The sequence below is a fragment of the Thermobia domestica genome, chromosome 18 (assembly GCF_964235325.1).
Source record: "Thermobia domestica chromosome 18, izTheDome1.hap1.1, whole genome shotgun sequence".
In the NCBI taxonomy this organism is placed as follows: domain Eukaryota; kingdom Metazoa; phylum Arthropoda; class Insecta; order Zygentoma; family Lepismatidae; genus Thermobia; species Thermobia domestica.
Genome location: NC_137471.1, coordinates 83946486 through 83973182, shown reverse-complemented (window position 1 = coordinate 83973182; position 26697 = coordinate 83946486). Strand labels below are relative to the sequence as shown.

Below are 26697 nucleotides of genomic sequence, written 5' to 3'. Positions count from 1 at the left end.
TTTAGCGATCCTTACTTGTACTTATTTGGAAGATTTAGGATCATCTTTACAGTTATTTACGAAAATTTAGGAGACTGATACTCATATGTTGAAAGTTTGGATTATTACGAAAATACATTCGACTGCAGTAGCCCACTTTTCATCCAGATATCACATGCTACGCTCGTCCAAAGTTACTTTTGCTTACGAAGGTGGACAAAGAAAGTTGAGTGAAAATATAGCAAGTTGTGAAAAAATAGTGGTCTACATACAGTACGTTATAACTGCATTTCAATCTATCAGATTTTTATTATGGTCTATATTAGTAAGTACTGTATGTCATTTAACAAAAGGTAGCTATATAAACTCTACATTCTTTTGAACCAAAAGCGAAAAAGAACGCAGAAACGATTCTTCCAGACAGTTCCGAACAGTTCTCTTCGGCACTATATGAAGCAACCCTGGATACACCTTGGATATCAAATTTCACTGTTTTCTTGGCTTGTAGATATGTTTAACTTAAATTTGTTTTCGTGATAATCCAAACTTTCAACATACAAGTATCAGGCTCCTAGATTTTTGTAAAAAGGCCTAACTATAAAGTTGATCCTAAATCTTCCAAATAAATACAGATAATGATCACTAAAGTTCATAATTGACTTTCTGAGAACATGCTGATCCAAATTGATATAACACATGACTACCTTTCCATTTCAAACAATACAACAGATTTCAAAATGGCGGATTTCAAGATGGCGGCGGAGGTTCATGATCTACTCTACCTTTTGTCAATATGTGAAACTACTACTGTTTGTATTGTCTATCTTTCACTATTTTTGCAACTCAACACTTTATTTAATGTATTTCTATAATAGGCCTTCCCCACTAACTTTGACCCCCTCCCTCTCCGTTTCTTATGGCGCTCAGCCGCTATAACTTCGCACACATACATATTTTCACATCCTCTATCAGACGCACTATGTCTCATCCCGCAACTCGATTCATCCATTTGGACCCTTTACTTGTCAGCCCACGTTACGTCGAATTTACGGGACTCTATTTTATATATATATATATAGTTAAATTTACAAGTTATAGGCCCAAGAATGCGCATTACTTGTACACGTTTTTTCTATCACTACTTCTTTTATCACTGCAAAATTAGAAAATCATGTTTAATGAATACTTATTTACATCAGTAAATATGCTAGTATTTCTCCAACTTATTTTTCTAAGAGTATTAAATTTTACAGAGCTTCCTTTCTTTTTTTATTTTTATTATTTTAGTTACGGCAGAAAAAGCATTTCATTAAGCTAGCATCTGAAAGAGAGTAAATTTTTTCGGTTTATTAAACAAGTTTCCCAAAATTTTCTGTGAGTTTATCTGTAGAATGAAAATTCCATATGTAGGCAAATTGCATTTTTAACCCTGGTGTATTACACATTGCTAGAAAATGAAATGAAATCTTTGAGTTTTACGTTCCACGGTTATGCCGGTTAGGCTAAAGGAGATGGTGATGATGAATAATGAATGAAATTGTGGAATGAAGAAAGTGGGAGGAAACGTGAGAACCCCGAGAAAACCCACGCACACGGTGTTTGTCCACCACAAAGTTCACTTGGCGGGGGCTGGGATTACACATTGCTAGAATTGTCAACATTAAATTAACCACATAGTACTGATGTTCATGGGTACAGCTTGAACTGTAAATCTCGAGTTCTTCAGATTCAAGAAGTCAAACATTTGTAAATGTAGTGATTTCATTTTGTTAAATCATTTCTAAATATTACAGAAAGCATTCAGCTTAACGTAATTGTTATTTTGTTAATTTATTTATTTTAATCATTGTAAATTTATTCAAAGTTTATTACACGTTTTGCTAATTAAAAGGCTATGGTTGTTACCAGTGGCGTATTTAGGGGGGAGGACTTCTGGAATTAAGCCCCCCCCCCCTCCGAAATCTTACTTACTATAGTAAAGTATATGAAATATCTTGCAGAATTTTCACATTTTCAGGCAAAGCCCTTCCGAAAGTTAGCAAAGCCCTCCCCGAAACAAAATCGTAAATACGCCACTAGCTGTTACTTAATTAAGTTTTATCATTTAATTCGTAACCTAATCTACGCAAACAAGAGAATTGTCCTACAATATTATGCTTGCTCATTCAGGACGTAGCTGAACTGGCTTTCATAGTGAGCGTGTTTTACTAGTACTAAGACTGGCACAAGACATTTTAATCATTTTTTTAAAAATTCTTTCTGTAATCAAATTAACTTATGTATGAAATTAACTTGCCCCCAAAGTAAAAATCAGTACAGCTGTTCCAAGTAAAATCAAATTAGAGATATATTTCTATTGCAGCTATGCAGCATGTGTAACTTCATTGGAAGAATTCTCTGTTGTGTAAATGATGCCCTAATTAATTGCGACAACTGGTGGATTAATTACGAACCTTTAAAAAAAATCCAAGGTAATAATTGGGAAAATACAATAGGCCCTATAGTGGGAGGTCGGAAATCACTGACAGGTTTATTGTTTATCGTAATCTTATAGGCCTTCTCGGAATTTGTGGATGAGTGGTAAGCTCTTGCTCTTTTGTTTTGGTCGGGTCATGGCTTTCACATTTTCTGATTACTGACCTTGATGACCCAAGCAATACAAACAATAAAACATAGTTTTTGTGCTGAAATACTGTATGTGTGTGTGTTTGCATCTCATTTTAAGTCTTTTTTCGGGTTATCTGCGATTTTCGCTATCCATTGTGCCCTTGCCACCCAATTCCGCGGATAATCGGGTCTTCACTACATTTAAATTTGAATCAACCTTCATTTATATCTTTCACAAATGGCGCTCTCGAACAGGAACCGGAAGTCGAATTGAGCTCCTCACAAATTTGACCCTTCTATTATTTTTATATTGCTCCTTCAATCTTCCATTTCATTTCACTCTAACATCAAAATAACAAAGGAAACAAGATCCGCACCAAGGTATATCAGAAGGCAACCAATACATATATGTAAGGTCGGCACACTCAAATAAAACAAAAGCTAACATTTCTTTCGTACAACCTTAATTCTTTGTTTCAACCATGTCAAATTAAACATTGGAAAGAAAAATGATTACAGGATTGACACTTTGCAAAACTTCAAGTCGCAATATCACTCAAACCGGATACTAATAAATCAAATGATGATACCGAGAAATGAATAAGAAAACCTTTATTTGATTCGATTTTAACGAAACTACAAAACGTTTTCATGAGGCATAATTTTAACACAACATTTGTGGCCCCAAACAACATCAAGAAATCTAAAGCAGATTATAGAAGTTTCTTCACCAACCCACTTGAGTCTGCAGATGTTTATAAAATATCATGTACTTGTCAAAACGCTTACGTAGACATGATAAAGACGTACATACATACATACATACATACATACTAGGTTGAAAGAACATATTCAAGACGCCAAATATAAAGATGTCCCAACATTGGGCCTTTCAAAACAACCGAAAGGCTCAAAGTATAACACCAATAAAGTGAAATCGATCAAAATATTTCATCATTCGTACAGAGAGAGGCATGCTAAAGTGTTTTCGTTCGAATGAAGGGACCAAAACTAAATCTGAACATGGATACTCTTTACAGAAGTTGGATTTACATCATTAACATCTTTACCGTCGCCACCTGCCACTGAAGAAGACGAAAGATTTAAAATGTGCATTCTGCGGAGCAATAAGATGTTTTTATTTGCGAGTGTGAACATTTTTATTTTCATACCCCTATTCCTATCGAAATACTGTTCCTTATCTTATCTAAGTCTTGAAAATGCTGACAGCTGTCAGCGAAAATTCGACGTTTGGTGTAAATTTTTCAACAATCTGTAGGAATTTCGAGGAGCAAAGTTGGGTGTCTTTGAGTTTACTGGGAAGTAAAATCTTTAATTTAACGATCTGAAATTGTGCCCTGTCAGGAGAAAAAAAAAAAAAAAAAAAAAAAAAAGCAAAAAAAAAAAAAGCTAAATAAAGCGATGTGTTTTCATGATCATGTAGCTAATGCGCATGTTTTTTGTATACGCGATTCTCGATGGGAGTATTAAGTCTGGATAAAAATTCTTAGTATCTCGAGTCTGACTAATATCTCGAATTTCATTTTGCAGCAGATCCGTCTCATATAACTCCGAAGCTGAAAAGGGACGTTAAACTACAACTCATCAGTACATGCAAGTAAATGATGATGGAAGAATTGGTGAGATATAATGGGAGAAAATGATGTGCACCACACGCTCACATGGCATAGGATCATCCCAAAGGTAAAAATTCTCATCTACTGTGTATTCGTGTTTCTCTCTTCCATTCAAATACAAAATGTGCGACTTATCGATATAGGTTTCTGCTACTTATTCTATCACTTTTCTTAAAAAGTTACCTTTAATCTTGAAGATGATGTGTCATCAACTACCACAGCTTCAGCATTATCTCCATCCATGAAACCGCTGCTGTCCGACTGAGCACTCCCTGCTCTGTAGAAGCTACCATTTTCTCGGTTTTCTTCTACTGGAAGACATAGTTCGGGGATTTCATCCTCTGTTGTGGCTATCTGCAAGATTTGAATCAGCAGTTATACACGATGGTGCATACATACGTACACTTTCCTTCACCCATAATAAAACACTTCGAGATCTAAATAAAACAATTTATAAAACATGCTAAACATACACATCTAAATACAGAAACTTAAAAATATGTACTGGTGACTCTTCAGGAAAGTTACATCAGTAAAACGTTGCAATACCGCTGCAAACTACGGGGAGAACTTACATAATATGCTACTTGTTATACATCAGTAAAACGTTGCAACACCGCTGCAAACTACGGGGAGAACTTACATAATATGCTACTTGTTATACATCAGTAAAACGTTGCAATACAGCTGCAAACTACGGGGAGAACTTACATAATATGCTACTTGTTATACATCAGTAAAACGTTGCAATAAAGCTGCAAACTACAGGGAGAACTTACATAATATGCTACTTGTTATACATCAGTAAAACGTTGCAATACAGCTGCAAACTACAGGGAGAACTTACATAATATGCTACTTGTTATACATCAGTAAAACGTTGCAATACCGCTGCAAACTACGGGGAGAACTTACATAATATGCTACTTGTTATACAGAGCGGAAAATTAGAATTTCTGATATTTATCTTGGATTTTAGAAATTTATAACTTTCACAAAATGATATTATTAAGATTAGCAGCTATAATAGGTAATTATCTCATTATAAAAGCTTTCTGCAGTAAGACAACTTATTTTATCTCTGATTTATTATCCGTTCACCAACATTCCTGAAATTGCAGAATACAGACATTTTATGCCTCAGTTTGTTTGATGAAAACTTTTTTCCTAAAACAATGATGACATGTATTTACATTAATATGTGAAATCTTAAATTGTTAAAAACTACTTAAAAATGGGTTTTGTAATGCAGGTTTTAAAGAAATAGATTAATTTTTTCCTGTAAAACTTTACCTAATATTCAGAAATAACAATACGTGTGAAATTTGAATAAATCTTCGAAAATACAAGTGAAAAAGTTTAAAATTATAGTTTGAGTTTCAGAATATGCAGATTAAGCAGTTCCTTTGTTTTACGCCCTGGAACTCACGGTACAACTATTCGTGAACATATAATACATCAAATCTATGTAACAACAGACAAGACTTGTAGTATGGCGTAATAAAAGCTGAGCAGTTAAATTGACAAACAATACTTCAAGAACACTAACAAGTTACCATCTGATTGATAGTGCATTTCCCAATCAAACAGTTCACAATCGATATAGAGATGAGAAAAGTGAGAAATCTCACTTTTTACACGCTAACAAACAGGAACACAGTAGATCGAGAGGAAAAAAGGATCAATAATCATGTAAAGAAAGGAATGCAAATTATAGATTTACACAGAAATATTTTCAAAACGGTTGAAATAATCCAAAGAAAACTTGCACAACAGTATAGTAAGCAAATACTGTACCCACAGACATGCTCAATGTCGTCATATATAACATAGTGTTGCCACTTAGCACAAAGGAAAGCTGTGTTAAATTGAACGAAGTACGAATTATATCATATATATATAAAATCTATTTGGGTTACCAACTATAGTTGAAATCCGGATGCATACTGTTGCTAACTTTCAAAAATATATAAACTACAAAAGAGCTAAACCTCGGATTTATAAAAGCAAGTACAGTACACTATCGTAACCCACTGAAACCAAACGATAATGCACAAGCAGTCACTGATGGGCGAATGAAGATAACGGACAAAGCACAGTGTCGAAGCAGTGTTGCCAAAGTAGATAATCAACATAGTATCAAAACAACACATAAGCAGAAATGACACATGTCCTTGGATTGCCAAGTGATTAGCAGGCTTGCTTTTGGCACACGTTATTGGTACTGGTAGTCATTAGTTCAGTGTTTTCCTGTTGTTGATGATGATGTTCAGTGTTCGGCATTAGCATCTCATTTTGGTTTTAATGAATCAGGATAGTGAACTATACTTATTTTCATAAACCCGAGGTTTGGCATTTTTGAATTTATATACCTTCGAATTCGGCAACACTGCGCATCGGAATTTCACACGTTAATTTGTAACAGCACGTAGATTTTCTGTATGTTAATAATTTGTGCAATTTAACACAACTTTCCAATGTGTCAAGTTGGCAATACAGCGTTATATATGACTGCATTGAGCACATCTGTGCTAATAATGTTTGCTTAGTATACTGCTGCGCAAGTTTCCTTTTGATTACTTCAACCATTTTGAAAATATTTCTGTATAAATGTATACTTTGTATTGCTCTCTTCACATGATTATTGATACTTTTTCTCCTGTGTTTCTACGTGTCAGCATGTAACAATTCGGATTTCTCACTTTCTTCACCTTCCTATCGCTTGTGAACTGTTTGATTGGGAAATGCCACTATCAAGATGTTCCCTTGTAAACACTTTTTTTTTTTTTTTTTTTTTTTTTTTTTTACAGTAATTTCTAATTATTACACCGCTACGAAATCTTAAAATTCTCATATAGTCCTCTGATTTTCTATAAATAAATTAAAAGAAAATAATTTACAAGGAATTATCGGAAAGAATCAATATGAATTCAATAGAAACTATAGATCTTTAAACGTAGTTTCCAAATTTGGACTAGTTTCATCATTACGTTCAGTCTCAATCTCAGTTTATATACTAAATATATATATTCTCAGATATCAAGATCTTACTTTGTATCCGGGGAAATTAAAATTCTATCAAACTGTTTCGATGCTCGCTGGCATCAGTATTAATACTTTCATTCGCTGCTAAACTGGAAAACATACGGGTAGAGGATTGCTGCTTTCCTGTGGAGCCCTTAGAAAAAAAGAAAGAAAGAAGAAAAAAACTCATTTCACAAAGTGTGCTGAACTTCGTTTTTTTTGACAAACACGTCACAAAGTAGATACATATTTTACTATTTTTAAAGGTTGGTATATGCTCTTATTGTCTGTAAAAAAATTGGTGCAAAATTGCCAATGTCACGTATCTACTTGTTGAAATGGAAAATGACGTATGTAAGCTCACAACATCCATCAAATAAATAAATAAATAAATAAATAAATTTAAAGTGATATAAATTTACTTTTTCAGTTTCCATCAATGAGCTCGTAACCAACAGAAAGCGGCCAGCGCTATAAGCGAGGAAGTGTTTATGCAGCTGATATTTTACAGCTTGGTTAATATTAACCTGAACCTGAGGAGATTGTTAGAATTGCAGAAAATTAATTATTGTGAGAATTAGATGTGGGAGAGTCTAATAAACTGAAATTTTATCTATTGAATTTGTGTTATCTTCAAATTCAAGATTATGCCATCTCACATATAATCCAAATTTCCTTTTTCCAGACTTAGAGCAGAGTCTTCGGTTCTAACGTAAAACGACCTCATATACACTCTTGTAGGTAATGGATGAGCACAAATATAACATTAGACGACAACTGAATTAACGTTATTAAGAATTTTGCAATAACGTTTCTACGGAAAGGAAGAACATAACCTATATACTTATCCAACTTGCAACGTCTTGCCAGGAAACCAAATTCAACACATTTTGTGAAGTGAGGATTTTACTTACTTCTTTCCTAAGCATTCCACAGAAAAAAAGCAACCTACTTATATGTTACCAGTTCAGCAGTGAATGTAGATCATTGATGATAATGCCAGTGAGCATCGAAACAGTTTGATAGAATTTTATAAGATGCCATCAAATGAAGAAACCCATTTCAAAATATCCTGATACGTATTACATGAGACAATTAAATGAAATGAAATTTTGAGTTTTACGTCCCACGGTTATGCCGGTTAGGCTAAAGGAGACGGTGATAATGAGTAATGAATGAAATGGTGGAATGAAGAAAGTGGGAGGAAACGGGAGAACCCCGAGAAAACCCACGCACACGGTGTTTGTCCACCACAAAGTTCGCTTGGCGGGAGCAGGGTTTGAACCCGAGACCCCTAGCACCAGAGGTGAACGCTCTACCACTGAGCCACCGCGGCCCCCTGTATTACATGAGACAATTACTATGGGTGCTGTGTATACCCACAAGTGCATGTGGCATGCGCATTGTCCCCCTTGTAGGGAGTGGTCGTTGGCTAGTCACTTTCTCTTTCTTCCCCCAGGCGCAGTGTTAATGAACAATGGAGATGTATCGCTGACGAATGAGACCATGGAAGAACAGCGGAATTGAGACGCTTCATTCACGCTGTGTTCAATGACATTGTCAATTACAGTCACTGTCGCATGACAAATGTGATTTATCAATTACCCTATCAGCTAATCGCTCTTCAATGTGCTTTGTCCTACATGAAAACAATGACACAATTTCCTTACTGTTTTGTCGGATACACATATTCGCCACCGTTTACAGCCTGCGTTCTCCGGTAAACGTCCGTTGGATGAGTACTTTCAGCGTGAAGAAAACGTATCAGACTTCGCGTTGTTCTTTCATGGTCCGTTAGTGGCGCCTTCATTGTTCATTCACACAGGCCCACGTTGCATTTGGATCTGGGAGAATAAAAAAGAGAAAGTGATTATTTAATAGTCTCTCGCCACCTAGGAAACAATGCACATGCACTGATACCCTGTCACTGCCGTGTCACATACACCTGTCGGTATACACAGCACATGAAATAAGTTTTCACGTAACACGTGCGTCGGGATATTCAGAAATGGACCTTTTTATTTGATGTCACCTTATATTTGTCCCAGATACCACTAAGATCTTTCATACCTAAAAATTTAACATATATCCAATAGCTATCATTAGCCAATAAACATGTATTACTACAAAGTCCATTAGGGCTATACACATTTTGCAAGATTCCGAGCTGCGTATTTGGTGGCCTTACGACCAGCGAAGGAGATTATACGCAGTCACTCCTACTGTGCATTTTTGTTTTCTTACTTCTTTGATCACAGACAGTTTCAGTATTCATACTGTGTGATATATATTTACAACTACGTACCTACTTATTGTGAATTTTCCCTCTTTCCATTTACTTAATTCCGGGGTTTTCACTTTAATATTCTTTTGTTGGAGAGAAGCGGACACCATTTGCGATTCATAAACTAAACTACTCCTCTTTCTTTTTCTATTAACTATAGCTAAATAATTCATAAAGATTTACTCGTTAATTCACTCTCCCACTCCCAAACTTTGTAGACATAGATAAAACGAGTTTAGAATTATTTTACCTCCTCCTATCTTTCCAATCATTGATTATTCCTTTTAGATGTGGGGTTAATTCAACTTGAAAATTCACATTTTAGTTTTGAGTGTATTTTTATTCAGACAAAAAATAAAGAAAGAAAGAAAGAAAGAAAGAAAACACTATAGCTTAATAGATGTATAGACGTGTTCTCCTCTGTTTTAGTATTATAATAACCAGTGGTTTTATTCTTTAACAACGGGATAAATATTATATATATATATATATATATATATATATATATATAGAGAGAGAGAGAGAGAGAGAGAGAGAGAGAGAATTTTAGGAAACAAACCGTACAAGGTAGACGAGAACAAATTTTTTACTGGATGCCACAAGTGACAAGTAGAGGCCTACACAGCATCCTAATATAAGATGGTTTGGCGAAATTAGGTAGCACTGCAAATATCTTGGAAACAAATTTTTCAAGATAGATAGTTGTTAAAAAGTATTTGAAAGATCTTAATCTAGCAATGGATCGACGTTGTTGATAATGGTATGTATGCGTTTCAAATATAAATAACCCTTACCACTACACTCATATGATCCCAGTTCTCATTCTTGATATCTGAGCATTTGAGATTAAGAAATAAACGCTTATACCTTGTTCTGAGAGATCACATGTTTAACCCTGTAGCTGTAAGAATTTCTGCAAACAAAGATAGTTAACTAAAATTTGCCCTTCCTGCACATACTGGATAAAATTTACTGTTATGTCTGGGTATAACAAACGGTTCTGCGAACTCCAAATATTTTTACAACTGGTTCGTAGCACCACTGATTATAACAATGTCTTTATCAGACAATATAAGAGTGGTAAAGGTTTTGTAGTAATGCTGAAGCTATAACGCAGTTTATAAGCATATTTACTTAACTGTAATGTTTAGTTTGGAGTTTCATTTTATCTGTATAAAGGACTGTAAGTTGAAATTAGAAAAACTGGTGTCACTAGTTAGTTATCCTGCCAATAATACAAGAGAGAACGCTTAAAACAAAACTACACTACAGCATCCAGCTATGGACCATTTGATTGATTTTATATTAATATTGTGGACAGTCTTTGGTAATGTAACCTATTAATATATATTACCTCATTCAAAATATTTGGTATTAAACCTGGTTTTTCCCATGTCAACAATGCGAAAACTGTGGGTCGCCGATACAAACGAAGCCAGTTTAAATTTGTAATTGGGTACAGAAATCTACAAACTGGAATTATCATGTTCACAGAATTCAGACGGATACTGACATAGTCTCAGACCTCCTTTTAACTATCTTCAATTATAATTACAACACACTACAAAAATCCACAGCTGGCAGCAAATATTAGAATACTTTATCTCTCCATTATAATATAATTGATCCATCAAAAATAATGTTTTATACGAAATTCTAGACAATATTTGTTTCTTTTTTCAATAGACGAAGTACATTGAAGACCGATGCCAACAAATGCCCATCCACTAACACCATTTGGACGCAGACTTGATCCCCGATACTACATTTCAGTATTCAGATGTTTGTATTGTGGGATTGCATACCTAAAAAAAAAGCAGCTTACGGCTGGTAAACAATTTATACTGGAAACTCACAGTTACTAAATATTCAAGAGTAAATTCAACATGACCTGTATAATAACCCATTAAAACACATTCAGAAACAATGAATTTTGCATTCCTCATAATATGGAAATTACTTAGTTACCTCATGGCTCACAGTGGTTCCAATTGCCAAAAACGTTGTCAACAATTAAAAATGTAGTTTAGTATTTCTGAAACTAAGCACATACGGGTTTTTCAGATCGTTGATTTCGAATTTGATATTATTTTGCGAAAAAACAGAATGGTAAATCCAATCAGACAGTCTTAAAATAAAAAATAATTACATTTTAAGAACAACTGGTATTGAGGGGTTTCCGAGATCGATGCTTTAAGAGATTAAATAAATTAATAACAAAATAATTTCATTACTACTTTCTATTCAATATTTCCATTTATTGTTATTTATTTATTAACCAAAGAGAAAGCTTGTACTGCGCGCATAAAAGCAAAGTTATGCATCACTGCAGATAAATGTGGATTGAACAATGAAGCAAGCGGAAGCAGCTATATTTTGTTTCACATTAATAAAGAATGATTAAAAACGTCGGAAAACATTATTTGAGAGAGAGAGATCCCATGAGACTTTAAACTTCTGTACATTTTAAATCTTGTGATTTCAACTGGAAACTATAAGAACCGATATTACAAATGCTCCAATAATTGAATAACAATCAAAATTTAAATTTAAATGGTTGAAATTAATATTTTTATTTATTGGCTTCATCAGAAAATAATAATAAATAAATAAACTAAACTACTACAAACATAAGGAAATGTAGCGCAATCGAAAAACTGCGTTTACTTGCGTGATTCTGGTGTGATCGAGTTCGATACCTAGATTGAAATAGATTTCAAAAGCCAGATGTTTTCATCTGGCCATCAAAAACGGTCGTTTTTAATGGTTAAGATACCAACTATTTAGGGCAGGCATGTCAAACTCAGTATCTCAAGTGGACCAAGTAGTAGTCAGTGCACACCAGTGGGAGCCTCAAGAAGATAAACGTCATTTGCATAGTTAATGCTGTAATTAAAAAGTAAGTAAATATATAAAATCTCACCTAATACTTTACTTCTTTAATAAAATAGAAGAACCACAAGAAAAGCCGGACAGAAGATAGATACATACTCTTTCCTTCCCAACATTTTGCATTCCCCCTGACAAATTTCTTCCGAACGTCTGGCAACATACTGTACGCACTAGCGAATTTCAGAACACACAATACATGAATGTTTGTTCATCTATATCTTGCTGGGGATTCGTCTCTACTCATGAGTGAAATTAAAAAAAAAAAAAAGTTCACACTGTAAATTATATATTTTTGTTATTTTCTCAGGATGAACACAGGCCCACAGAAAAAATACTCAGGGCCACGGGCTGCAAGTTTGATATGCCTGATTTAGGGTATTAAAAGTCTTTAAATTGAAAGTTTGATTGAGGGTGAGGGAGGGGAAAGGTAGCTACATTTTCAGCAATCGGAACTCCTGTGTGATAGCTTCAATGTGGGGATAAAACATTAGAGAAGATTCAATACTTACCTCTTCCATTTCAAATGAGTCTACTTTCGGTCCTGGTTCCCTTCCCAGTTCGTCAACCACTGGATTCCTTGGCGGACTAGTTTTCTGCGTTGATGCTTCTCTGGGTTTTCCTTCTGAACACTCGTGATGCTCTTCTTCAACATTTGACTGGCGCTTCAAACTGCTGCGTCGCAAAAGAATATGTGACGACACCCATTCTAGTACAAGATCGTTATCAACTGGACTATCTAAATCGCTTACAGAACATTGCGCCTGCCCATTTTCTGCACTATCACTAACATCATTAATACGATTTTCTGATTGGTCAGAAGCTCGTACTTCTCCCTCAGTACTCTCTTCAGTTAAATGCTTATCTGAAATGGAATGATTTGTATCTTCGGATGCCTGCTCTTCAATCGATTCGAACTCGGAGAAAGTAGGCCAATTAGTATTTTCAACGGAAACGGGAGATTTCCCGTCAGATTCCCAACTACTAATGCTTGTTGAACTCATTCGTTTACTTATAGGGGTTTTGGACAGGGTCACAGGAGTCTTTCTAAATAACACGTTTGAACTTTGACCAGTTCCACTTGTAAAATCTGAACCAATTGTTAATTTTGTACTACTACTACTCATATTCGGGGTAGTCCTTGTACTGTCAGATGTAGTGGGTGACGATCGAGTACCGAAACGAAGTGATTCAGTCCCTCTAAATTCGGGTTCATGGTGAAGTAACGTTAAACGTTTCACGCCACTACTCCCTTCATCTGTATCACTATCGCTGTCATAACTCGTTAAACTAGTAGCCGACGATAACAATGAATCCTTATGAACTAACGGCTTACGAATTGGGGTAACGTTGGGTAGTGTTTCAGCATTTTGCTGCTTCGATTCTGAATCCTCGGAGACTGTAACAGATTCTTTCGTTGATTCGTTCACTTCTTCTATATCTTCTTTCCGTTCACATTCAATCAAATCTCCATCACAGCTAAAAGTAAAAGAACGCTTACCGATAATCATTTTCTTTCGGGGTACTTCAGGAGATTTATTTCCCTGGCTATCTAAAAATTTACGATTATCTGGAGTCAGCACACTCATTTGTTTCGAGGTATCTGTTTGTTTAATTTTCGTTAAAACTGTTGTCCGTTTCATCACTCTTTTGGCCATAGTCGAGAATCGATTCGAGATTACAGGAGCTGCTGCTGCCGGAGAAGAGGGTGTTTGGCTAGCATCTGGTGAAGTCATAGATGTGTGAGAACTGCTATCTCGCTCATGCTCTCGCAGTTTTTCTATGATTTTAGCCACAATTACGGATGGTCTTTTGTGTGAAGGACCTAGTGCAAAACAAAGAAAAAAAGACACAAATAAACATAATGCAAACATGCTAAAGAAATACAAATCAAAACACAAAGCATGCGAAACAAAGTTATAACAGCACATGCTAACAATAAATTACATGTACGTATACAAAAACTTGAAGTGCTAGAAAAACAACAAATATCTAATTTAGCATCATTATTAACTACAGTCCATAACAAAATAAAAATATTTACATACTTACACTGATGAGTTAAACATTATGACCAACACTACCTGAGAAGACCGACAGTCTTATCTTTTAACAACTGTGAATTGTACTTTAGTCAAAGGTGGCTCTGAGAAGAGTAATATTCGTAAAAAATAAAGTTTTGATCACTTCAATTTACGGAAAGAGAAATTATCTATTGTGTTAATTGTTGTTAACAAGAATTAATACATTAGATAAGTTTGAAGTGATAAAACTTCCACTTTTTACAGATATTTGATCCCTAAAAAAACACCTTTGGTTTTAATATAGACTATCTAAATCATTTTAAAACACTCAGCTATTGAGCAGTTTTTGTTCGTACAAGTCAGACAAAAAAATAAATAAAAACATATAACAGGTCAGCAATATTGAGTGTGATGAACAATCACGGGAACATCAACATTACCAATTAGTAACACGGTCAGATGCTTTTTTCCTTTTTACACTCCTATCGTTCTTGGTGTTCTGGCTGACAATGACTTAAGAACAGATATTAATTTCGAAAGTTTAGTACTTCTATAGTTCTTTTAGTTTGTGTGTTCACTACTACTGCCAAACTTCGATACGCATAAGCATCGAACGATTCTGTCCATCTGCCCGTCAACAGGTGTCAAAGTAAAAACAGTAAATTTGGTTCCACCTCTATTTCTATCCTTCTATTCAAACCATCCAGTTCCAATAACAGATCCCATAGTTTGCGAGTCTGTTGTAGTCTGTTGTAGGGCTGTACAATATAAAACGCAACTCATTTGTTTGTTTTAGTTTTTAGATGCCGACTTGGGCTTCCTTTGCTTATTTCATCAAGTATGTGAATGCATATATTTAAATTCTGTAGATTTATTCTTCATTATTATTATTATTATTATTATTATTATTATTATTATTATTATTATTATTATTATTATTATTATTATTATTATTATTATTATTATTATTATTTCACATAATTTCACTCGCATACATACATACACACGCAGATGGGAGGACAATATTAAGATGGATCTCGCAGAAATAGGAATACAAAGTAGAAACTGGATCCAGTTGGCTAAGGATAGAAGTCAGTGAAGAGCTTTTGTGAACGCGTCATTGAACTTCCGGATGCCATAGGCCATAAACTTAGTTAGTTATTAAGTATTTGTCCTACATCTTCCATTAGCAAATAATTTATTGCACAAAATATCTAATATTATTGTATGTTTTTTTTCTGTTTCGATACTTTTTACCTGTACTGAATTTGTATTTAAAGTTTAAGGACGATGAACGACGCGATGTATCGAAAATTAAGGAAATATATCTGAGAAGAAATAAAGGTATTACTAAATCTGATTTCTTCTTTTCCTGGCTTTTAATTAGCAAAAGGTGGTCATAATGCGTTCGCTCATCAGTATAGAGTAAAATGAGCGTGCTTTATTCTGAAAAGCAAAGTGTTATATTAATAAAAACAACATAATTAAAGATACAACAATCTACTGCATTATATAGAACAAATAAAGATAACTGTAGCTGAAAACATTAAAAGAATATTCAATTAATTTGTGTCTATCTTTGCAAACGTAACAAAATATTCCAAATTACACATCCAAACAATCTGAGCATTCCGAAATTAAAAGTGATGACTACAGCAGCATTTTAAAACACTAAAATATAAATTAAAATTTTCTTACCCACTACGTTTTTAGTTGTATATTGGCAACAAGGAATAGGCTTCTTTAACATAATTTGACATTGTTTTCAGTGAAAGAAAAATTAAAGAAAGAAGATAAATTTATTGAAACCATAATCGAATTTTAATATTAATGTTTTAAATAGAAATATCAACATAATTTTGTAGGATTTCCATGACTAATATTCTTTGACAATTATTGTGTGCCCAAACATCTTTGACGTGTACCAGAGCAAACTTAGCATATCACGAACAAGATCCACAATAAATAACTTGTTACTATGTTAATGCAACTATAATAAATGGTACACATTATACATAGGGTGTTTTAAGTACAAGATTTTGGGGGTGATTTCTTGGACCAAACTGACGAATATGTTTCTGATATTCTTTTTAGCAAATAAAAAGCGTAGCTTCAGAGATAATCATAAATATTATGTATTAGAAAGCCACCTACAAGGTGGCTTAAAAGTAGGTATACAGACTTGCATCAATCAAGTATGGCATTTTAATTTATTAAGATAATGAATTTATTTGCTTTGGTTTGTTCCTATCTTCAGGTATAAGTGAAAATAAATTAAGAACAGATAAGGAAGAAACTAAGTCAATACCTGTATGAATAACAATAAGTAAATGATATAAAATGTCACGATCGATCAGTACGGGACTGTATACCTACGTTTGGGCCACTCTGTATATGTAGATTATACTTGAATAAGTTTTTATTTATTTATTTTAATAATGCATGATAATATAACTTTATTTGTATACGGAAATGAAATAATTCACTATGTTAACGTGTAAACGATTTATGTTCTTTGGATTAAAGAAAACTACAGTAAATTCAAGTGAATTGTGATGAATATAGGTGAGGAAAACAATAAAGTAAGAAAAAAAAATAGTGCCCCGACAGTGTTTACCTATTTGACTAGTGAAATAAATAAATGAATACAATAATATAAAATAAAATAAATAAAAAGTTATATCAATAAGTTCTCTCTCCAAATTTGTTCAACAAGTTTCACTTTATATCTGAGAATCAAAGAATTAACAATAAATATATCGTCATACTGAAGATAGTTTATTCAAGAAAATATTTTACATTTTTTAAAGTGAATATAACTGATTTTTCAATATATTTTATTACATACATATAATATGGTATATGTCACATTATATACATAGGTATGATAACTAATTCCATTTTTAAAAAATCACAGACCTGATGTATAATTCAGGAAGTAAAAGTATGATATAATAATTTGGTATTATCACGTTTAAGAGCATTTAAAGCATTATCATTTACCTTAAACTTAGATTCTCTATATGACTCTCAGATGAATATATAATAATTTGGTGTCAAATTTTCGCTATGCACTGGTTGGTGTTATCGAGATTTATAAATCTCGATACATAAAAGAAATCTTGACTGACTGATCAATACCTAAATCAAATTACTGAAGCTATAGAGGAGCCAGCAAGAGAAGGTCTCTGATAGTTCGAAGCAGTGTAGCCACTATTCACATGTCACGACTTTTTCGGTGCATCTATAATGGCAGTTTTCTTAATGGTATAAAATAGATTGACCGTGGTTGGTAACATTAGCACCAAGTAAGGGCTCCACTTTCACTCCGCACGAGGAAAGAAACTTCAGGGACCATCTCATGATAGCTCCTCTGGCTTTTTTTTTTTTTCTTTTAATAGAAATTTAAATTTCAACTATACACAGGTTTTGTGATGTAAGATATCATTACGGATTTTTTTTTTTTTTTTTTTTTTTAAATTCGACGTGGTAGAGAGAGAAATGGAAATTTACAATTATTATAACAAGACATCCATATCTTGCACTCTCTTCTTATGGTTTGAGACATGAAATTTGACATTTGGACTTGTAGCTTAAAAATAATTCAACACGTATTTCGGCGAAGAGTATGAAAAGGAACTAACAGTGTCACAATGGAGGAGTGTTGGTTTGTCACAGTGTACTCAATATGAAAATTAAAGTTCGAATTTTTTACGGCTCAATAAGAAAGTTACCCAGCCGCCATCCGTCCGTCAACAACTCTCTCAGTTTCTATTTGCCCATCACTCCCCACGCTAAAACTATGATTTACTTCACAGGACACTGGGGACGGCATACAAATTTAAATTGTATGCCGTCTCCAGCTTCCTAACAACAATGCATTTCTCCCCGTTCTCCAATTACCACTCAAAAACTTTAGTGTTCTCATAGCATCGAATTTTATTACATTTAAGATTTTCTGGTGGCGTGACATTTTCTTAGTTAATATTGAAACTGGAGGCCAGAGTGGAGATAGATTGGATCACTGTGCTGATAGAAGGAAAGGCTAAAGGAAAACCAGGAAGAGGAAGACCAAGGATAGAATATTTAGATGCAGTTATGAAGAAGAGACCTTATAAGTATAAAACAGCTCTCTCAAGGGAGAAAAAAAGTTTTAAAATTTCCATGTTGCCCACCAACCTATCGTTGAGGTGAACACGAAGTTATCTCTATAATATTTTAACCCTCTCTTTAATCTAGAGAAAAATAGTCTTGATAATGTCATCTACCACACGACGAAAACTTGACACCAAAATTTTACATCAAAACCTGTTCGTCCAGTGGCGATTCGTAGCAGTAGTCACATCAATAAAAATTACAATTTTATCGCTGCAAGCTAAGGAAAGAAAATTTATCTTTAGTTCTTTTCCTTTAACTTGCAGCTATAAAATTGTAATTTTTACCGCTGTGACTTCCTTCAATGGCCACCACTGTATCTGTGTAAATTTAATGGCGCATCTACTCTAACATAAATGATAACTGTATGATATAATACAATATCCTCCAGAAGATAAATATATTTGCTGTGAGTACGAAATTCTCGGTATTAGAAAATACAAATATTTTTGACCATGGCAGTTATCTTGTATTACTAATGTTTTATATAAAATTTACTACGCAATTGATACGAAGATAAAAAAAGAATTATTTTTTGGATAAATTATGAAATACTACTTCCTTCATTAAAAGACCAAAGAGTAAATTGACAACTTCTCTTTAGACAGTGGTAACAATTAGCTTATGTTTTCTTTAAAATTTGATTAATAACTTTTCATTTCAAATTTGTAAAGTAAAGCCCAGTTTGCAAAGTCTCAGTAGCAGATATCGTTAATAACATTAGTGTTCTAGAACCGAAATCATGATGCACTATCATGGTACCCCTACCTATGCTATAAGTTGATACATGACAAATATATTGAACTTCACGACAATGGAATTGGACTGAACTAAAGAAAATGTGGCCAAATTTCCGATGCGAAATAAGCTTTCAGCAAACAAATGTTGCGACATAAATCATAACGTGTATGTATTATAAATGAATTATGAAGAATATATTCCTTCTGATTTGAGTGTTCATATGATAAGCAAATTACGGTAAAGGAATGAAAAGGGTTGGCATTAGGTAAGTGTAAGAGTCTCGGAAGGAATCGGTTGCAATGGAATGGAAAATTAATGTGTTTACATGTGAATTTTAATTGTTTTCAGTCAATTTTCATAATGAAGTAATAGCCACAGTAACAAATCTCGATAGAACAAAACGTCTGGAAAATACAAAAGCATAAATTTTAATCACTTTGTTTCACCAATATACTCTGAAAAAGATATTTCGTACAATTGGTAATTGAGTATATGGAACACACTATAATATATTAAAACTAACCTGTATAATGTTCGTTTTTAATTAATTTTTAACCTATATTTCCAGTACGTCCTATGGGTACTCTTCTTCAGGGCTAAGGCTTACAAATATCCTCTATGCTGTTATTCATATGTTTATGTTATAACAAACATGGTGTGAAAAACATATATGAACTCTTAATATTATAATAGTTGGTGCACTAACCCTAAAAGCCCTGTTCTGCATTTTTTATTAATATCTGGTCCTGTGATCGCTGAGTTTCATTTGTCTTCCAACACTCCATAAGTTTAAATCCTGTATGTGCAATGTTGTAACACTTATTACACGCACGGGATTTAAACTTACGAAGTGTTGGAAGACAAATAGAACGCAGAAGATCACAGGACTAGATAGTAATAAAAAAAGAAAATACAGAACAGGTGGCATTTAGGGCTGGTTAGTGCACTAACTATTATAATATTAAGAATTTATATATTTTCACACCACTGTTTGTTATAAGCTTTAGCCCCGAAGAAGAGTATCCATAGGACGCACTGGAAATATCAGCTAAAAATTCACTAAAAAGAGCATTATACAGGTTAGTTTTTTTAATCTATAGTTCGTACAATCCTTATCGTCAGATCAGAATTTTCTTGTGTACGTGCCATTTTTGACTTCCACATCATAGCGTTGATAACGTTGGCGTAAGTAGATGTGTGTGTGTGTGTGTGTGTATATATATATATATATATATATATATATATATATATATATATATATATATATATATATATATATATATATATATATATATTCTGTCCTTGTCTTTCAATGTGTGTGTTCTGTCCGAAGGTAGGTTCTGGCCATTTGCCTAGCACAGTTAGGCAGAGTCATTAGGACAGTACACCCTATATTTCCCCTATCATTTACAAATATAGGAAAACCATGGAATTAAGAAGCTAGAATAACGAGGAAGATTAGAAACGCCATTAAAACAATAACGATGTACAGATATTAACTTGAATATGTGAATTTATATTTCTTCAATATAAAGTTATTTGCTATCTTAAAAACCAATAAGCCAGATTCTTTATAGATAATATCATTCAACAGATGGTAAAAACTGATTTGAGTAAGTGGGACATGGTGATGTAACAGGAAAAATTCGCCTATGCTCCAAAGGAGGGCTAAACAAGAATACAGTGTAAAATAAGGTAATGTAATGAACAAATTTTTAAGTTAATTATACAATCTACACATTAACTAGAATAGTAAGACTATTCATGGCTTTGGATTGATTGTTTTAACAAAAAAGACACTGGCCAAAGCTTAAAGCAAAGATTAAATTAAAGCTTATAATTTAAAATAAAGTGGGTTTTAAGCTTTGGTCAGTGTCTCTCTTGTTAAAATTAACTAGAACTTTACAGAATGGATTTTCTGTATTAAATAAACCTTTCGAAATCCCTAAAATAGAATATCATACATTTCAACACTGACAACTCTATTTCTTAAATGCATATTTATCGTACAAAGTACCAAACTTTTGTATTTTGTAAGTATAATAATCTAATAAATAGCGATATTATACTAATTACGCAATGACGTGAATGTAGAACATAGTTTGAATTGTACTGTGGACGTCGCTAGAATATTTTTCAAAAAACGGTAGACTAATGCATTAATTTTCTTCTTTAAATAGCCACAACTGTATTGAAAATACGTATATATGTGTGTTACAATAAAATGTTCTGGCCCAAAATTAATTTGTACCTCATGGTGTAGGAAGAATTTGAAAATAGTTATGGACACTGAAGGTAATAAATTGTATAACAATGATAAATTTGAATTTCTTTTAGAAGCTTTATTGACCGAAGCAGTGAACCTAGTGTAGAAGGCTAACTGCAATGGTGCAAAAATGTTCATACGACTCTCAAAATCGAGCTCATCCCAATAATTAAGAGTATATGCGGTAGCGAGTCACGGTCCAAGTCTGAGCAAATGTGAACCAAATTAAGGATAGTGAGGCTGATACCGAAGTGAGCGCGGGCCAAATGAGGTTCATAAATGCTAGATTAAGCAAACGCAACCTTCATTAAGGATAGTCAGCCTTAACCCGAGCGAGCTACAATCGCAAAATGACCAACTCTGTAATGATGTTGAGTATCAATGTGGTTACAACGCATTACTCAGTCATCTGCCCTGTCAAAGTCTCTCGCTGGCTATAAAGTTACCGTTTATACAAACAGCTACTGATAGCATCGCAGGGAGCAGAAGTGTACGTTCTACCTCCCTTTGGAGCCTTTATCACGATCCGATGCATCAATGTTTCCTATACGTGCGATTAACGAGCTTTCCATAGGAAGACTAGCATGTCCTCGTGTATAACTGCAAGCAATAATTTTCAGTAGACTATTCCAGCTTTTTTTCCTCCCTCCTAGGCAAGTAATATATATAAAATCTGAAATATGTGTTTAATTATGTTGAATGGAGTGTCTGAGTACCAAATTTCATTTTTCTTAACCTAATGGATTTGGAGATTCGGAATCTTATCACCCTACCATTTTTCTTCCCATCCAAGTGAAAAAAAAATATTAATTATTATTATTATCTTACTTTAAATAAGAAGTCCAAATGCCAAATTTTATGTCTGTAACCTTAAGGCATTCCGAAATATGGACATCTTATTTTAATAATTGCCCTCTCTCTTTCCTTTCCATGTCGAGTTTTCATAAACTCTTATTTAGTTCTCCCTTGCGTTGAAAATCCCATGTACTCTACCTATTGATTAGTGGGTTTTTTATACATAGAAACTTGACATTTAACTTTGTTTAACGTCACAATGCAAAAACAAAACCTTGTAATACTCATTATTAGGAAAAGATAGATATGGTTCTAGCGACGCCCATTAACAAATATTATATCATAATTATACAATTGGTTTAAATTAACTGTAATGTACAGTTCTTACGCCAACCGTAACCAATACTAATACAGTGGTTGAAAGATACTTTTTTGGTATAATAAATATTTGAACATCATGTAATTTCCTATCTAACAGAAAAAGCTCAAACTCTCATGGTAATCAGTGAAAAGTGACAATTTTTGGCAATACAAGCTTTGTATAATTAAGTCACTGAGTCTTTCCAGCTGAAAGAACAGATTTTTAAAAGCATGCTGTTCAGAGACCACAATACATAAGAGCACAATTTAATGTTCAATGAAATTGTCTAACATTGTGATTTCCGTAATATTAACGATATTCCAATTTTTTTGAATTTAGGATTCATTGCCTTTTAGATAAGTTTCCTGCAATATCAGCTCCAAAGCCGCTGTGACATAGGAGATACGGCATCTACCTATCAACCAGGCGAGCAAGGCTATCCTTGTCCAAACCCAGTTTAAACGGAGTGTCAGAAAGGTATTTGGGGGCCGAAGTGTGGAGCGGATCACATCACCCTTTCTATATATCGAGAGCCCTCCGGGGCTACATTGTTCTGTACTGAATGAAAGAATTCCATTTGATCTTATTTATTAATCAGTGTTTTCACGATGGCTATGACTCCTTTCCCAAGTGCTACCTTCTCGCAGAACACCCTGTCTACACTGGGATGTAGGTGTGAATATGTCGAGTTGCCAACACATCGTATTATACAGGAGCTCCCGTATCTGACAAAATTTTTGAATTTTCTCCTATCTCCCGATTTGATTTAATCTGGAAGCTTCGAATCTGATAAGATTTTTAGTTTCTCCCCTTTCACGATTTGATTTAATCCGGGAACTCCTGTATTTCCCATAATTTTTAAACTTTCTCCCGTTTACCGTTTCTATTTAATCCGATAACTTATATCTTCCGTTTACCTAATTTTTGCACTATAGATTCCAATGCAAGTATAATATCGATAGGCATTAAAACCAATCGATACACTCACAATTTCCGCTTCCAGTTTTGTCCTACATATTTCTGGTTATTTCTTTATTGTGATTTGAAGTGTACAAACGTGTTATTTGGTTATAGAATTTATCTGCCTTAATCAGAGTGGTACACGATAGATGGACTTAAAACTATATCAAAAAGAAACCAAAATACTTGTGCATTTGTCAGAAGAAGTGGGGTAAAAGTTATAAGTTACCACTATGAGTTCTGAACTACATTTGTAGAAAATTTGTAGTTTATGTAAAGAGACGTTCTAAAGTTCAGGCAACTGCCAAAGATGTAAATAAATATAGCCTTAAACAAAAACCTCTGAACTATGCTATCATTTTATGGCTGTTTTGTGTGATAACATGTACTAAACCTAAGCATATTTTGTTTATTCATAACAGCCATGAAGTCCTAACCAAGTTACCTTTACTTTCACAAAGAAGTTGACAACCCTATAGATATTAAAACCAAATGTCTTAAGTGAAATCAACGACGTTATTGGAAGTTCGCGAGATGGCTAAATAAAACTATTCATCCGTAATTAATTCTTCATGGGTAGCTCTATAATTGTCCTGATTTCTACCTACAAAGTACTCTAGTTGCACCCACACACCAAAACAAACCCACAAATTTTAAGTTTGTATGATTGTCTAGGGGAAATGAACTGTTCACCAAATATCTTAATGATATGCCATCAAAATCTGATCTTTCTGCAAGGATAACTTGTTAGTATTTTTTATTTTTCTGAACGGCAAAAGTTGGTTGCTTGTTGCTACGATGTAAATGTAGCTACCTACCATTTTCGGAAACAAACGCATATTAGTCAACATCAAATACTCTAACACAACAAGACTAATTGAATAAATCGAAATTCCAAGGTAATGGACGTATTTATAATATTCCTTGTTGGCAATAATGCATATATATATATAGAAGATATTTAACTACCAAAGTAAATCATATTATCACAGTCGATGAAAAATCAAAATGGAAGAGATATATATACAACTTTTCAACACTCCCATTCTTGACTCCACTAAAAATAAACATCACACAAAGTAGATGAGTTCCATTATTTCACGAAAGAACATCATCCATTGGTCCTAAAGACTATCTTTTCAATGTATGTTAATTTACATTTTAATCTAACATTCCGCCTAGTTAGACCACAACTGATTATTTCATTTGAATAATCCTTATGTTGTCAACTTTTCTAAAATTCAACCCTAAAACGAAACCCGTATGTAGTTTTAAAATATGATATATATATAATTATATAATTCAGAAATATACAAATGCTGAAAGCTAAAAATTTCAATAGGCCATATTTCAACAATATATATATTCACAACATTTGATATGAATAAATTTTACATATATGTATATATACCTTTAAAACTCCACAATTCATATTATTTTAATAGGATAAACTTTAGAAGTAAATTTGTAACAGGGTGGCCACTCAAATGCTGATCGAAACCCCCACATACTGCTTGTTTACTTCCCAGACACTTTGTCGAAATTCCCGACTTCCTAAGGCATGGTAGGAGCCCTTCAGGACATTCTTTTTATCTCCGCTGATTACTAGAAAAGCACACATATATCTTCTATCTATATTCCACGTACTTGAAAAATTGAATAAGTAAAATAAAACGGCGTTTCACGAAGAAATAATTTTATATAAATAGAGAATAACCTTTTCCTATACTGTCTGTTCCAAAATAAAAAAGTATTGTCTTTATTTCTTAAGATTTCATAACTGCATTTGAAATTCTATAACGTCTGTTTTTTTTTTTTTTTTCAATCAGCCTGGCCATTTTTAATAAATATTTCATTTTTCCTACGTTTCATTTTTTTCTGCTTCAACCTCTTTCAAATTCTTTTCCTTTATTTATGTCTTAGGCAACGGAAAATTGTTTCCTAGCTCCGTGAATAAGACTATCGGAACTATTTTTTTGTTCTCCCGTGCAGCTTTACAACAGAAGTAACATCAATCCAACTGTGACTTATTAATGCATTTAGCACAGTGCCAAATTACTTATTTGCAACATTCTTCTGTAGAGTGACAAAAAATTAAGGAAATTGTTTCCGTGATTATTTTAGTAATGAATTGTTTCCAAACTATTTTTACACTCATCGCAAAATTTAAGAAGTTGCAAATCTTACGTTCCAAGTATTCTGTTATTGCTCAAGTAACAGATTTGACAACTGAATTCAATGGAACTTGCTAATGGCTAATTCAAATCGAGTTCTCTTGGAGATATTCAAATCGAATGCAACAATTTCAACCATCAGTTTAGTTCTCAATAGGAAATAATTACGGCCCTTACAATCTTGAAATCGTTAGATCCAGGGTTTTTCTTCTTAAGAGTATTAATATGAGTTCTTGAATTAGGAAGCACGTCAATAGATCTCCGCATGGCATTGTTGGTTTCTGAATGAGTGCAAAAAATAAAATCCCCTTGTCTTGCCCGCAATAAAAATAAAGCTCGCAAAACCAGAAAACAATGCAGTTCAAAATGCAGAGTGCATATATTTAGATCACAAGTTCCTACACCTAGAATTGTAGCATTACTGTTATAGATTTTTACATATTAATTCAAATTCTTTATAATTTTATGTTAACTTTACGATTATCTGTGAACATTTGCGGAATGTTTTTAACATTTAAAGACTGCAATGCATTATGAAATACCTGATGGCCATCAATCATCTGCTTCTGAATTATGCGGCAATGTCGAAATGTAATATCTAGTTTTAACATTTCATTACTCCATCTGATTTTGACACTTGGCTCCATGCTTCATCGAAAATAACAATTAGATAAGAATACTGAGTTAACTTCTGCCCCAAAAATACTGCTATATCATTAAGTATAAACTACCGTACTACAAATGTTTGAAGCTGTCACAATTTTATTCTCCGCAAACATGTCTGTTTGTCATAATCTTAAA

At 33.5% G+C, this 26697-nt stretch overlaps 1 protein-coding gene across 3 annotated transcripts in view; it reads right to left on the bottom strand.

Annotated features, from left to right (window-relative positions):
- Nucleotides 1–26697, bottom strand: part of olf186-M (Ki-ras-induced actin-interacting protein-IP3R-interacting domain olf186-M) — a 434062-nt gene that overhangs the window by 48612 nt on the left and 358753 nt on the right. For all 3 annotated transcript variants that reach the window (XM_081745924.1, XM_081745927.1, XM_081745925.1), the window contains exons 8-9: nt 12933–14245; nt 4407–4577 (exon numbers count right to left, since the gene is read on the bottom strand). In XM_081745924.1, coding sequence (XP_081602050.1) covers nt 4407–4577; nt 12933–14245 — 1484 coding nt within the window. The remainder of the gene's footprint in view (nt 1–4406; nt 4578–12932; nt 14246–26697) is intronic.